The 13887-nt window shown below is 43.1% G+C and overlaps 1 protein-coding gene across 1 annotated transcript in view; it reads right to left on the bottom strand.

Annotated features, from left to right (window-relative positions):
• Positions 1-205: 205 nt before the first annotated feature.
• RHOJ (ras homolog family member J) overlaps positions 206-13887 on the bottom strand; it is a 99478-nt gene continuing 85796 nt past the window's right edge. The window contains exon 5 of the mRNA XM_006110762.4: positions 206-12767. Coding sequence (XP_006110824.2) covers positions 12621-12767 — 147 coding nt within the window. The 3' untranslated portion in view covers positions 206-12620. The remainder of the gene's footprint in view (positions 12768-13887) is intronic.

Here is a 13887-nt window from a genome sequence, read left to right as displayed (position 1 = left end):
TGCCAGGCTGACAGGGTACAGTGCGAGAGGCTGTGGGTTGCAGTGCCTATTGGAAGTAACACCAGATGTTTTTGCAATAACACCAGATGTTTTTGCAGTTCTGTTTACTCGCAATATCCTGCAAACCAGAGGTGTTCAAAGTGTGTTTCAGCCTGGGTAAATAATACAGAGGCACTGGACAGTTACTGAGTCCCTCTCCAAATGAGGCCATCAAAAGACATAGTTTATTTTAACTGGATAACTGTATTACTATGTACAAGATATTAATGAATTGTTATAATACACACTAATTACATGTTTAAAAGAAAGTAAACCAAAGCATACAGAATTCCGGTTTTTAAATAGAAACTGAACATTGTTAAACATTTGCATAAGAAAAATATGACTGCTAACATGCACTTGCTTGGTTTCAAGTTATTTTTTTTAATTTGAATTTTCAAACTGGGTCTGCATCCAGAAAGGCTATGACACCATCATATCTGCGTAACACTAAAACTGTGTTTGAACCAGACCCTCTACAGAATGCTTTTAGGAAGAAATGTTAGCAGACACAGAAATTCTTGCATGAAGAAAAATAAATGCCTCAATTCTTAACCTGCTGTCTTCCCAGAAATTGGCTTATAATATGATAGAGCCAGAGGGAATGGTAGTTTTTGCTTCACAAGCAGATGAGTATGTTTCCATCATGAACAAATGTCACTGCAAAACATTTTCACTATTGTTTTTGACATTGCTGAAGTATTCAGGAAAAAAAAAGGAACGGAAACTCCTTTGTCTATTGTGTTCTTGAGTCTCAGGTTTCAGTGGAATGCTTTTATTTAACAACTGCGTCAACAAACTAACGGAAAGATCTGAATTCAATTACCTTTATGCTAAAAAATCTTAAATGTTTTGTCTCCTTGTCACTCGCTCTGTCTAGTCTATTTCCACTTTGATTCCTACAAGGTTCAGAAGGTGAGGGGAGGCCACATCATGGTCTGACTGTTAAGTAAAATGCCTACGTTGCACAGAAGTAGAAGCAGCATATAGTGTACGGGCTGCTACCTTCTATAATGAAAAACAAGCTGCGTCCGTGCTAGGGTGTCTAGCTATACATGTCAGGATGGGGTGGGGAATGCCAACAGCATCCTACTGTCAGAGTTTTCCCACGGTGAGGGAGGGCTCTAGCAGCGGAGAGCTGGCAGGCCCTTTTTCCCCTGCCAGAGCCTTTTCCCTCTGCTGGAGTCTTTTCCTGGGGCAGGGAAAGGCTCCAGCAGTGGGGAGGCAGAGGAACATTATGATGCCAACACGGCATTGTGGAAAGGGAGGTGTAATGCTGGCAGACCCCACTTGTCTGTGTGTGGAATCGAACCGGGGACCTCTTGAGCTTACAGCTTGAGCAAAAAGACATCTGGCTGTTAGCTAAGGCTGTAGAGCAGACTCAGCCTTCCCTCTGTGAGCAGTCTCTGCCACTGAATGGGTCAGTGCACCATGCTCAGGTGTGGGTATTACAGAGGCATAGTTTGGGTATGTAGAGATCCCCAAAGGGTACAGACCTGGGCACATCCTCACAGGTTTCAGGCATGTCTTTACTCTGTCTCATGGCCTATGCGTCTCTTTATCCCTGTGATGTACTCAACTCACTGCTGAAAAAAGTGTGTGGTGAGGAACCTTCTGGAAAGCAGAACGTTTGCTGGGGTTCCACCAGGCTGGCCAGAGATGCAAGTGCCGTGGGCATGACAGTTTTATAACCAGTCTCGTGACATGCTTCGCCCACAACCATTGCTCCACCCCTCCGGACCACCTCACGCGAGAAGGGGAGATCAACTCCCTTTGCCACAGAAATTGGCTTTCCCAGGGCCCCTTCTCCCAGAAGCACCTCTGAAATGCGTGGGGGTTTTAAAAGAATGTTTTAAAAATTTTAGGAAGTCTGGGCTCAGGCAGCCCTCCAGTCATGGCTGCATACACTACAGCGGCTCCACAAGTGGGAGGGCTTGCAACACTGGTTCCCAGTTTAAGACAAACATCGCGGGACTGCGGAATTTGTGCTGAGAGCCAACATCACAGCCCTACTATGAATATAGTCAGTGACTCTAAAAACAAACCATTCCTACAGTCTCCAGGTAAGGATTTCTACCTATTTCTCATTACATTGTTGGATACATTTTGAGACCTGGAGATCACAGGTCAGTGACAATACCTATAAATCAACCTTGAATCAAAGCGAAAGTGAATCAATGAGGAGTTTTACAAGTAGCCCAAGTTGCAACCTGGCAAACCAAGTACACAAGTAAGGTGGGAGCCTGCCCAGTAACACCTCACAGGCGGAAGTGAAACCAGTCAATCCAGTTTCAGCCTCTGAAAAATATGCCACTTACTTCCCCTTGAAAAACATTGTTAGGACAATGACTTTTACAATGGTCTTCAACAGGGATTGGATCCCACCACTAAAGCAGAGCCCCAAACGTTGAACTAAAGAACTAAGGCCCAGATCCTGAGGAGGAGTATAACGCCCACGAAAAAAAGCAGGAGTAGGAGCTTAAATACCTTGAAGGACCTGGGCTGTAGTCTCATGGGGTGTGTCTACACTGCAATTAGACACCTGCAGCTTGCCCGTGCCAGGTGACTCAGGCTCACAGGGCTGAGGCTGAGGGTCTGTTTAACTGAAGTGTAAACTTCTGGGCCTGGGTTGTGACCAGGCCTGCCAATGGGGGGGAGGGGGAAGGAGGAGGAGGAGTGAAGGGGGCAGTTGCCCCAGGGCCCAGCAATTCAAAAAGGCCTGAGACTGGCTGATGCTATTGTGGCAGTTGCCAAAGCCCTGGGCCTTTTAAATCACTACTGGAGCACTGCGCCACATACTCTGGGTGGCTCTGAGAGGTGGGGGGCCTGCCCCTTCATCCAAGGCCCCACCCTTTCTGGGAATGTGGAGTCAGGTGCCCCCCACCCCCATCTTGCCCAGAAGCCCTTAGAGACTGTCAGTGACCTTGGCTGTGACCCTCTCACCTCGTGGGGTCCTAGTGCCCAGGCACAAGCCTGAGCCCAGAAGTCTACACTGCAACTGAACAGCCCCTTAGGCCAAGCACGAGTCTGCTGTCATGGGCTGGACACAGATGCCTAGTTACAGTGTGGACATATCCTTAGGTAATCTTCTGCAGAACAGTTGCAGAGGGATGCACGTGACACACACTGCACAGTGCGTTATACTAAGTTATGGACCATCGTCCTTCACATACCTGACAATTTCATCAGTGAAGACTTTATGGGCCCAGTTGACATAACCCAGATAAAACAACCCACTGAAGTCGAGCCCATCAAATTTCAGTGAGATCTTTCCCTGGGCACGGTTGGCTTGGGTCTTAGCTGCCCACTGACACAAAGGTCAGTTCTCAGTTTCTTTCCAGTTCATGAAGCACTGAGAATGAGAGAGGAAACTGCATGCAGTAAGTTAGAAAGTAAGTCTTTGTCTTTGCTGCCCAGAGGGGCAGAGGTCCAGACTACAACTAGTAAAAAATGTTTCATTGAACCATTTTTTTCAATGAAAAACAATTATTTGTCTTTTTGACTGAATCTTTTTTTAACAATTTTCATTTTGGTCAGATTTTATGGATTTTGATGAAAAGTCAGAAACTATTTTCCACTTTACAATAATTTCTATTTTTGGCTTTTAAAACATCCAGTGTTTGGTTTTTGAAAAACAAAATCTGTTACCTCAAACCTGATTTTTTAAAACCAAAGTAGTTTTAGAAAACTGAAAATTGTTTGCAAGATTAAAAAAAATGAAATTTTAACAACGAAAAAATATTTGGCATTATCCAACCAGTTCTAGTAAAGATGCACGTCTTCTTAAGAAACAGCTTTTAAATTCTGGACATGTAAGTAGGTCAAGAACAGTCTGCTCAATGCATAGGCAACACTGATTAACCTAAAATAGTTGCAGCTATCATGGGGAAATCAGGCTACATCTATACAGTAAATAATCTTCAGAGTGTCACTCAATGTGATATGGGCAGTTGTATTAAATAAAAATCCAAAACCTCATGAGAAGGTCACTGGAGTATCCTTGGATCAAATTCAACCCCAGTGCGATTAGAACAGATGATGGAATTGGCTCAATCTATCTGCTCAAAGAATCGACAGCCTTAATAAAGAAGACAGAATATGGGGGAGAGTTTTCAAATACGCTCAGCTTTGGCCTAATTCAACTCCTATTGAAGTTTGCCATTGACGTCACTAGGAGCAGAGTTAGGCCAATCAGGAGCACTTTTGAAAATCCCATACTTGACTTTAGTTACTAGAGGATTTAGCTGGAGACTGCACAGCTGTCTGTGTGTGGTAGGAGGGGTTCTTTCAAGGGGCAGTAATTACCAGCAGCATCTTATAATATTAAAACAGAACTTCAAAACTCAAGTGGCCTTGTGCTGATTTATGCCCATTTATGTAATGTTTGCATGGCTTGGAATATTAAAGCTAGATTTGTTAGCTCTTTTTCTGTTTCTAGTAAGTTTCATGCTGTTGCTCCTATCCCCACCGTAGAAGTCAGATAGGTTTACCTTTACCCCCAAGATTCAGAAATGTTTAATTGTCACTAAAAACAAATACTGAAAGCATTTCTATCCATAGCAGCTGTTGAATTCTCCCTGCCTTTAAAAAAAACCTTACTTTTGGGGGCCCAGATTTACTGTTTGTTGTCTTTGCACTGTGACTTTACAATTCTGCTCCAGAAGACAATAATGAAACTTGCTATTTGCCCAAAATACTTCACACTTCTGCTGCATTTGTTACCTAGCTGGCTTTTCTATGCATTTTGACTATGCATACTCATGTCCATGCATATTTAATTACAGAATCTTTTGTGGTAAGCATGGAGGTTGCAAACCAGCATCACTGAAATCAGTGGAAATCTTTCCACTGACTTCAGTGGCTCCTCATTCCCCCCAGAAAAATATTTCATTTGTTACAGATTTTTTCCCCTTCCTTTTTACATGGTCAAATACATCTAAAAACTGCCTTTGATCTAGATTATTTTGAGCTCACTTCCTGGTAGAACAGATGCAGCTCCCCTCCTAATGCAATGCAACTAAAGAAAATTCAGGCATTTACAGCTTTTGGAAGCACATGAAACATGATAGAAATCCCCTGAGCCAGGGGATGAAGGACGGAGCACGTGCAGCGAGGCACATGTAAACTACTGACTTATACAACAAATAGCATTTGTGTCACTGAGAGCACAGGCTGCATTACTTTTGTGCTGCAGTGCAAATGTGCTTTCAAACCAACCTGGTTTACCATGGAAAGAATCAGTGACAATTCAGTTAAGTTTTGGGCTGGTATATTCTAAGAACAAACCTAGGAACAAGGAGGCACCTCTTCCCTCTTTTAGCAAAAAGGTGTGAAAGGGGCCAAGAGTGACATCGCTATAACACAAGACTATAATCCCATCCAGCAAGGAGCGAATCCACACCAAGAAGTTGCCCTAGCCACTGCCACTGGTGTTAACACTAGTGAAGTTACACCAGCAATAGCCAGCCTTGTAACAGCTAGGAACCACAGCTTGCACCAGGGTAGCTGAACTTAGTTTCAAGCAGGAGGTAAGCTGCTCCAATGCACTTGGTGGTTATAGCCTATAGTAGGGGTGTACACTGAAAGAACTATGCTGCTGTTCACTACCAGTGCTTGAAAGCCCCAATGTAGACAGGGAACAAGAATTTCATTTGGTGGCTAGTGACTTTGGCCCCAGAAATCAAAACACCCAATCTAAGAGGATCCTGATTCTCAGAGGTGAGAGTAATTTGCTTTGTTTTTTCTGGGTAGCAGGCAAAGGATGTGGCTTTGCCCTGCCTCCCCCGCTTCACTTCTCTTGCCTGGAGTTTGGAGATGTTTTGTGGGACCGTTTGGGTGCAGTAGGTTGATGGAGCACTGTGCCACGTGGGCATCTGAATAGGATGTGGGCATAGAAACAGAATACTAGAACTGGGAGAGACCTCGAGAGGTCATCAAGACCTTATTTGATGACACTGAGTGCTGGACTAGGCAAAACATGATAAAAAACATGTTGTTTCTTGTTCTTTACAAGTCACGTGGCAACTGTGGTGATAGATATTTAAAAGACAAGAAGAATGAGAGGCATGTATGCTCACTAGCTAGAACCTACAGGGCAAAAGGGAGACACACAGAGGCTCTGTGGAACCCATGCACTACAAGACCTTAGTGACTATTTTCTTCCACTATTTAATCTGCGGAAGTGGGTCTGGCCCACGAAAGCTCATCATCTAATAAACCATCTTGTTAGTCTTTAAAGTGCTACATAGTCCTGTATTTTGTTTTAGTACCTGTAGTCAGAGAGATCCAAAAGTTGCCTAAAGGAGCAAAATGACCAGTTCAAACAGTTTTGAAAACCTCAGCTTTAGTTTTCCAGTCCGGGACACGGCCCAGGCTGTTGTTTCCTGTTTTACAGACTTAAGAATGGTGGCATGCTAACAGCACCATGCTTAACACAGTTCGTTGCTCAGGGCAGCTTGATTCCAGTGAAAATAATAATAAAGTCAAAATCTTTCTTCCAAACTAATTAGAAAAGCTCTTGAATTTTAATAGGCTAAAGGAGTTTCTCAAGTAGACAGACAAGCCTTCCCTATCCATGGGAATATGTATATTTTATCAGTGTGTATATATATATAAAATTAAAATCAACTCTTGATAGAATATGTAGGTTTTAAAAAGGCCCAGATTAGAATTTAGCATGTTCCTTTGTAAGAGCTGAAAGCATTTTAAAAGATAATAGGTTATTAACAAAAGTAGGTCTGTCAGAAAGAAAGGGCTTTGACATCAATTGAGAGAAACTCTTATCATTGTCAAATAATTTCTTGGAGTAGTTTTTATTCTTTACTTACTGTAATAAGCTTTAAAACAACATTTGCCTTCATTATGAATTCAGGGTTTGAATTCCAGTGGACACTGAAGGTAGTGGGCACCTTAACATTAGGTTGTGGGTCTCCAGCCTTTTAGCAGGCAAATGTTTATTGATGCTTGAAAAACAATGCAACATTTCTGTTCGTTTCCATGTTTGTGCTTTTGAACCACTAGTGTTGTCACAACAACTCTGGGACTAATCTTTGCTCATCGGTTCATACTCCATCTGCTGGCTCCGCAGCAGAAAAGCACAAGGACTGTAGGCAGTATTTCAAAGGTCATCCTTAACTCTGCCCAACAATATTTGGAAAGGGCATCAGCTTGTGCCTCTAAAACTCACATTTACCCATGCAATTTAAGTTCCTTTCTGTCATGACCCCCTATGCTTTATGAAAGTTGGCTTACGAATATGAATATGCATAACTCAAGATGCTTTATGCAAAATGAATCATGTAACAGATCAATTTTACAGTTGCTGTCTGCTGAATCTGTACATCCTATTTTTGTGCATGTATCATTCTTGTATGTGAAGTTAGAAAAATGAAGCGTGAATCTGGTTTCTATTCTAAATGTGTTAATGAGGACCATACTTTAGGATCTTGGAGGCTTGGTACTCAAACCAACAACCCGTGAATGGTCTTGTTTGTCTTGTAAGCTGTAACTGTGGTTGGTGCTAGAAAGCTACATGACCATACCACCTGGTACTGGAATCCATCTTGAATCTAGTACTTTTCCATGGGAAGGGGAAAACTGAAGAACAGGTTCCCACCCTGGAGGAAAGTTTATTTAAGGAATGAAAAGCAATCAGGCATCTGTCTTCAGCTGGCCTTTGTAACTGCCTCACCTATCCTAACATGAAGAAAACTGACAACAAAGGACTCTAAAGAACTCTGAAGAAAGCTGTAGATCCAGACCAGAGTAAAGATGAATTCTGAAGCATTTTACCTGATATAAGAACTGTTCAGGGTAGGAATTTACATGTAACAAGTTTCTTAGTATATTAGAATTAGCTGGCATCTTTTGTTTATTTTAACTTAGTAATTTACTTTGAACTGTCTGTTTTCACTTACAATCACTTAAATTCTACTTTTTATACGTAATAAACACACTTTTGTTTATCAAGCCCAGGGTAAATAATTGTTACCTCAGGGGAAGCAACCCCTGTGCATATCTCTCTTTCATTGATAAAGGGGACTGGCCTTATGAGCTTTCTCTGTGTAAAAGTTTTACACAGAATAAGATGGATTTATTTGGGGTTTTGGTCCCTTTTTTGGGTTAGGTTCCTGGGTGCTGTCAATGGGCCTTATAGCTGAGCCCTCCTGGAGCTGAACTGGTTCAGTGTCTGTGTTGCTCTGCAGGGGGGCAGTGACCCCAATTCTGTGTCTTGGCTGGGGGTCACCAGAGCTTCTGGCCCATCAGGACAGGGTGGTGGGGAATCCCAGTGGACAGGAAGGCAGATGTCAGTGGCTTGATCAGCACATCAGAGGACAATCCCAAAAGGATCCAACCCATCATACTTCCCTCAAAAATACATAGTGAGTTTCACAGCTGGGAAGTTACTATTATAAGTGCCAGTTTGGGCATAGCAATATGTGCACTCAAAAATCTAGGGAGTGGGGTCAATTAAAGAAGCCTTCTGAAAATTTGGCCTTGTAGAACTTATATAAACTATGGTACATTTAAAACATTTTTTTCTAATGGCAGGGAATTAAAAAAAATACATGGAATCCAGGGGCCCTTTCTAAGGGGCGTGTAACCCTTCGAGGGCAGCTCAAGTTTTGGTCAAAAGCAGCTTAAATGCATCTAGTTAATTCACAGTTCTAGCACGTTGCAAAACTGATTTACTTAACTTTGTAAGTGCAACAAAAGTCTTGCTTTGCATTAATGAAAATATTTTTTCTTGAATAATAATATTCCTCCATCTGCTTTCTCTACTATGCAATGATTTGTACAGAGATCTGTTTTAATATATTAAAATATTAGCATTTTAGTTTCTATTATCACAGTATTTAGTTTCCCAAAATTACTGTAACTGGTCATTTAATTTCTGATATAACATGCCTATCATAGGTCAAACCATGTGTATTTGCTGTCACCAGTGATATTAAGCTGCACCCAAACCCCATCCTTCAATTATCTTTGGCTTCCTCATAGAAGCATGATGAGAATGATATATTGCACTTTTTCAATTGACTTATTATTTTATGATAAGCTTATATGCCAATCTAGAGTTTTATTTACTCTTCTGTTTACAGAAGCTATAACATTATCTGGTAGATCCATCCTTCAGGCATGTATTGCAATTCAAGTGAAAGAGATTTGCCCCTAGTCTTCCTTAACCAGAGACTCATATGTACCTGTATACTGTCTAACAGCTCAATTGGTGGGGACAGAATAAGAGTGCCATTTTCCTTTGAAATCAGTGGCAAATCTCAGTGGAGCCCGATTGAAGTCTGAACCCTTGACATGATGTCCTTTGAAATAAATTGGCGGGCCGGGGGGAGCTTTTGTTCCTTTCATGGAGGGTCGGGTCAGACGTTAAGTCAATAAAATGATCCCAAAATGGTTCTGCTCCTAGTTTTCCTGCTGCTCTTCGGAACCCAGAGAAGCCCCTGCCAAATACACTAGCGGGCAGCCCAGCTGCACTAGGAAATTGACATGTTTATCAGGCTGAAATGCAAACCACAGCGCCTTTCCTACAGAAGGATGTCAGTGGCATCATCGTCGGGTTTGCTTTCTAGACTTTCCCAAACTTTCTGTCAACCTATTCTAAGACATCCCCTTTGACAGGATGGAACAAGATCCAGGCTGTTCACTAGGGATATACGCCCCAGGTGTAAGGTGCTCACCAGATTTTCTTCATTTTCAGCTAGGTGGGTGCACAGTGACCTAATGTTTGTCACGCTCCGCCATGCAATAATTAAGGTGAAGATGATGTCACGGGGTATTTAAATTAAAAATCAGGGACAGATCATGGGCAATACACAAAAATCCACAGACGCCGGTGACCCCGCGGGGACCAACAATCAGAGTGCTGCTAGAAACTAACCTCAGGCATCTGCTCTGTCCCCCCTGCTGCTCCATTCTTGGGGGGAGGCTCATTCAACCCCAGCTGCTGCTCTGCCAGTCTTGGGGCTGAGCGCTGGCCACTGCTATGGTGGCTCAAGAGCAACGGCTGACCAGCTGTTCCAGTGGACTAGCGGGTTGCTGCTTCAGTGACCTTGGACCCATCCACTGGCTAGCTGCTCCAGCAGCCATGGGGCTGATCAGTGGCCACTGCTCTACCCCCCACCCCCCGCTGCTCCTGCAGCAGGGCTTAACAGCTGCAGTGGAGCTGGCTTAACTCTGGCCCTTGCATCAGCCCTGTGGCTGCTGCTCTGGTGTCCCTGGGGCTGATAGCTACTCCAGCCCTACCTTGGAAGACGTCCTGGTGGGCCCGGAAAGTCCTGAAATCCATGACCTCCATGACAGAACTATATCCTTAGCAATAATAACGCGAAAGGCACTTGTTCACTGATTACCAGGGCTAAATGCCCCTGGTGTCTCCGAGATAATGGGTGACCTGTACGGATGTAAATGTTTTGGGGGTCTGATCCTGCACCTATTAGAGCCAAAGGCCAAGCGTAAGTTAGTATCAGTAAGATCATGAGCCCTTGGATTCAGGCTCTTGAATTCTAGGGAGTTGCATTTACTAAAACAGAAATTGCCTCGTTTACTCTTAAGTTACAGCCAGTATGTTCTTGCTATGCACTTCCCACTGATTTCAATGTGAACTGTGCAGCTGGAATCCAGAGCAAAGCTATCAAAATATAACAGCAATGATAAATATCTAGGTAATAAAGAATACTGTCATCATCACCGCAGCCAATGGGAGTTTTTGCCTTTGAGTGCACTCAACACGGGATTGGGCCTTGTATCTATGGTGTTGCTTACATTGGGCCAAATGCCACAGTCTTTACTCAAAATCCCACTGAACTCAGTGGGAGTTTTGCTGAGGAAGGAGTGTAGGATTGGTTCCCTAATCTCTCGTTAATGGCAGAGGCTTTCTAGCTGCTCTTTTGTAGACTCAGGCATGGTACAGTACACCCAAAGAGGAGACTTCCCCAAAATGGGTGAGTAACTTACCACCTAGGCTAGCACTTGCTGGTAGGAGAGGGTGCAGTTCATACTAGGGCAATGCATACTAGGGCTGGAAACACTGACTTTGGAAGTAGCTTTTTTTGGGGAGTTACTTTATAGGTCTAGAAACATGGATTTGCTGGCATTTGAATTGTATGCCTTGGAGAGGTACAATCGGAAATGAAATCCATAACAAGACAGCTACCTGGGTCTTTCTAAGGCACTTGTCGGCAGATGTAAGTAATAAGACACCCTCACAATTCACCTCCGAGTATCTGTGGTAAAACAGCATCTTACTGTGATGTGCAAAACAACAGGCTCCCAGGAGAAGCCTTAGCAAAAAGGTACACTTTATTCAACAGCCCAGAGTGCTTATTGTCAGCTTTTATTCCCTCGAGGTTCAGGCTTCCTGTCTCCGGCCTACATGCTGCAAGCATATCATCTTGTCTATTGTCTGAAACAAAGTTCCTGAGTAGCATACCCACACTATACCTTCACTGATATTTGCAATAATGGACACGGAAGACACTGACAAAGTGGTGAATAGCAGAGAGAGAACTACAGTAAATAGACATGGTTAAAAGTCGACTCAGAATGAATAACTTGACACAAACTCTTTTCTAAAATCCTGTTTCAACTAAGGCAACTGGATCATTATAAAGCACTTCAAATCAATGTGACTTTGGCTTATTTGTTTTTGTTTTCATCTGCTGGGTGAAATGTGGCAATGCAACCAATCTACAGACTAAATTTATAATACGGCAACGCACCACCTCTCTGGTTCTGCCTGCCTATTACAAGATTTTCTGGTGATATGATTACTTTGTTTCTGTAAATTGATGCTATGGTTTTTCACTTATACTGTTCTGCCTCACCCAGCTGCTGAAAACCTCCTGACCCTGCGTGGACACTTTTCTGTATAAAATAGAATTATTTGTTATTTCTTGTAGTACAAAGAACATTCCTTCAATCTGGAGGTAAATGTTGATCCATTTTGATGGCTCGGTGCTGTAACATACTGACAGAGTTAAATGATTGGGAATTGGAGTCACTAAGGCTTTGCCTTCATATCATTTTAAACAAACAAAAGTAGATCCTGAAATCTGTGAGTATCTTATAAAAAAAGTAATTTGAGAGTATATCCTATATATAATGTATATGATTACATATTAAATTACTAATGATCTTTCTGTGCTTTTGATTCATTCATATTCAATTCCTAAGTATTATAAATTTATATGTTTGGTCAAGCCTTCCTTAAGGCCACAAATGACATTTTTTTGGTTGTATTACAGTGTCTTTAAAGTTTTCAATGCAGCACGTTGACCTGATTCAGAGTCAGCCATTAGCCGACATCCTGTTTTGTCTTGGCTCAGTGCATTCGAGCATCGTGTGGGAAGCACACACGCTCTACAGGTTGAGGAAAGCAAATAGACACTAGCTGGCTAACATGTGACAGCCGGAGGTTTCACAGAATGGAGGAATCCTATGTGGTTTACCAGGACTCCTTTCTGGTCATGTGCCCCGTTTCAGTTTGGGTGTGATGCTCGCTGCCGTTCTAACCTGGGGGGTTTAGTTGAACAGTAGCACTGTGTTGCTTTGCTTTTCAAGTGGCCTCATACAACTGTACAGCAGCGGCGGCACTTCACGCAGTGTTTCTTCTTTTTCTTAGGGTGGAAAATGGTGAGTATTGCTTCATCGAAGACTGTTTTAAGGCCTTTCTGCGTCAGGGCCGAACATTCCAAATAACACTGTGCTCCAATCTTAAACAGAGAGAGAGAAAGGGGTCATGAATACACAGTTTGGAGAAGATGACACTAGCACATGTTTATGAGCCATGATTCTGCTGCCCTCAGGTGCCTGTAACTCCCAGATATAGAGTGAGCCATGCCTTTAACAGGGACTCAATCCCAGCTCTGCCTTGTACCTGGCTTCCTCTCTGGCTGTGTCTAGACTGCAGGGTTTTTTAGAAAAAAAGTAGCCTTTTTTTGAAAAAACTTCACCTGCGTCTAGACTACAGTTGCGTTCTTTCGAAATTAAATCAAAAGAACGCGGCTTTTCTTTCGACGGCGGTACTCCTCATTTTATTATGAGGAAGAACGCCTTTTTTTGAAAGTGCTCTTTCAAAAAAAGGCGTTCTTGAATGCAAACAGGGCTTTTTCAAAAGAGAGCATCCAGACTGCCTGGGTGCTCTCTTTCGAAAAAGCGGCTTGTTTTTTCAAAAGTACTGCTTGCAGTCTAGACGCTCTTTTTCGAAAGAGGCTTTTTCGAAAGTACCTTTCGAAAAAGCCTCTTTCGAAAGAGGCTTGCAGTCTAGACGTAGCCTCTGGGACTACCACCAGGCCTTGTGGGACAGGAATTGAGAATAGATGCCAGGGCATTGTCTCAGTGCAGAGGGAGAAGTGGAGAGAGCAACAGTCTGCTGGTGGGGTTGACCAGGAAGACGAAGTACCATGTAGGCCAGCGGAGCATTTGTAGGAGCTCCACTGAACAGAAAAGATGCTAGATCTCAGTGTTTCCAGGAGGCATTGGCTCAGGTGCTTCCTGGCAGCATGGTTGAGTCGTCACTTAACATAACTATCCTTAGCTCCCCTTCCATGCTTTTAGGCCTGTCAAACTCCATAGAGCTGGAGCTCTTGTGGAGGTGCTTCTACAGGGTCAGGGTGATTGCGGGAACAATGCCAATGAGTTAAATATACCCTCCCTGTTCTGTGGGCAGTGGCATCCCACCTTTCATACGCTGAGTGGACCATGCACCTCCCCGCAGAAATACATTTAGATAAATGCAATTCCTCTGCTTGGCCTTTTAGAGCCATTTGACTAAATAGCAATGTAAGCAACGTGGGCAGTGACTTGTTGGAATGTGCTCGTGTCTGAATGCTG

The sequence above is a fragment of the Pelodiscus sinensis genome, chromosome 4, assembly GCF_049634645.1.
Source record: "Pelodiscus sinensis isolate JC-2024 chromosome 4, ASM4963464v1, whole genome shotgun sequence".
NCBI classification, from domain to species: domain Eukaryota; kingdom Metazoa; phylum Chordata; order Testudines; family Trionychidae; genus Pelodiscus; species Pelodiscus sinensis.
This window is presented reverse-complemented; position numbering and strand designations above follow the sequence as displayed.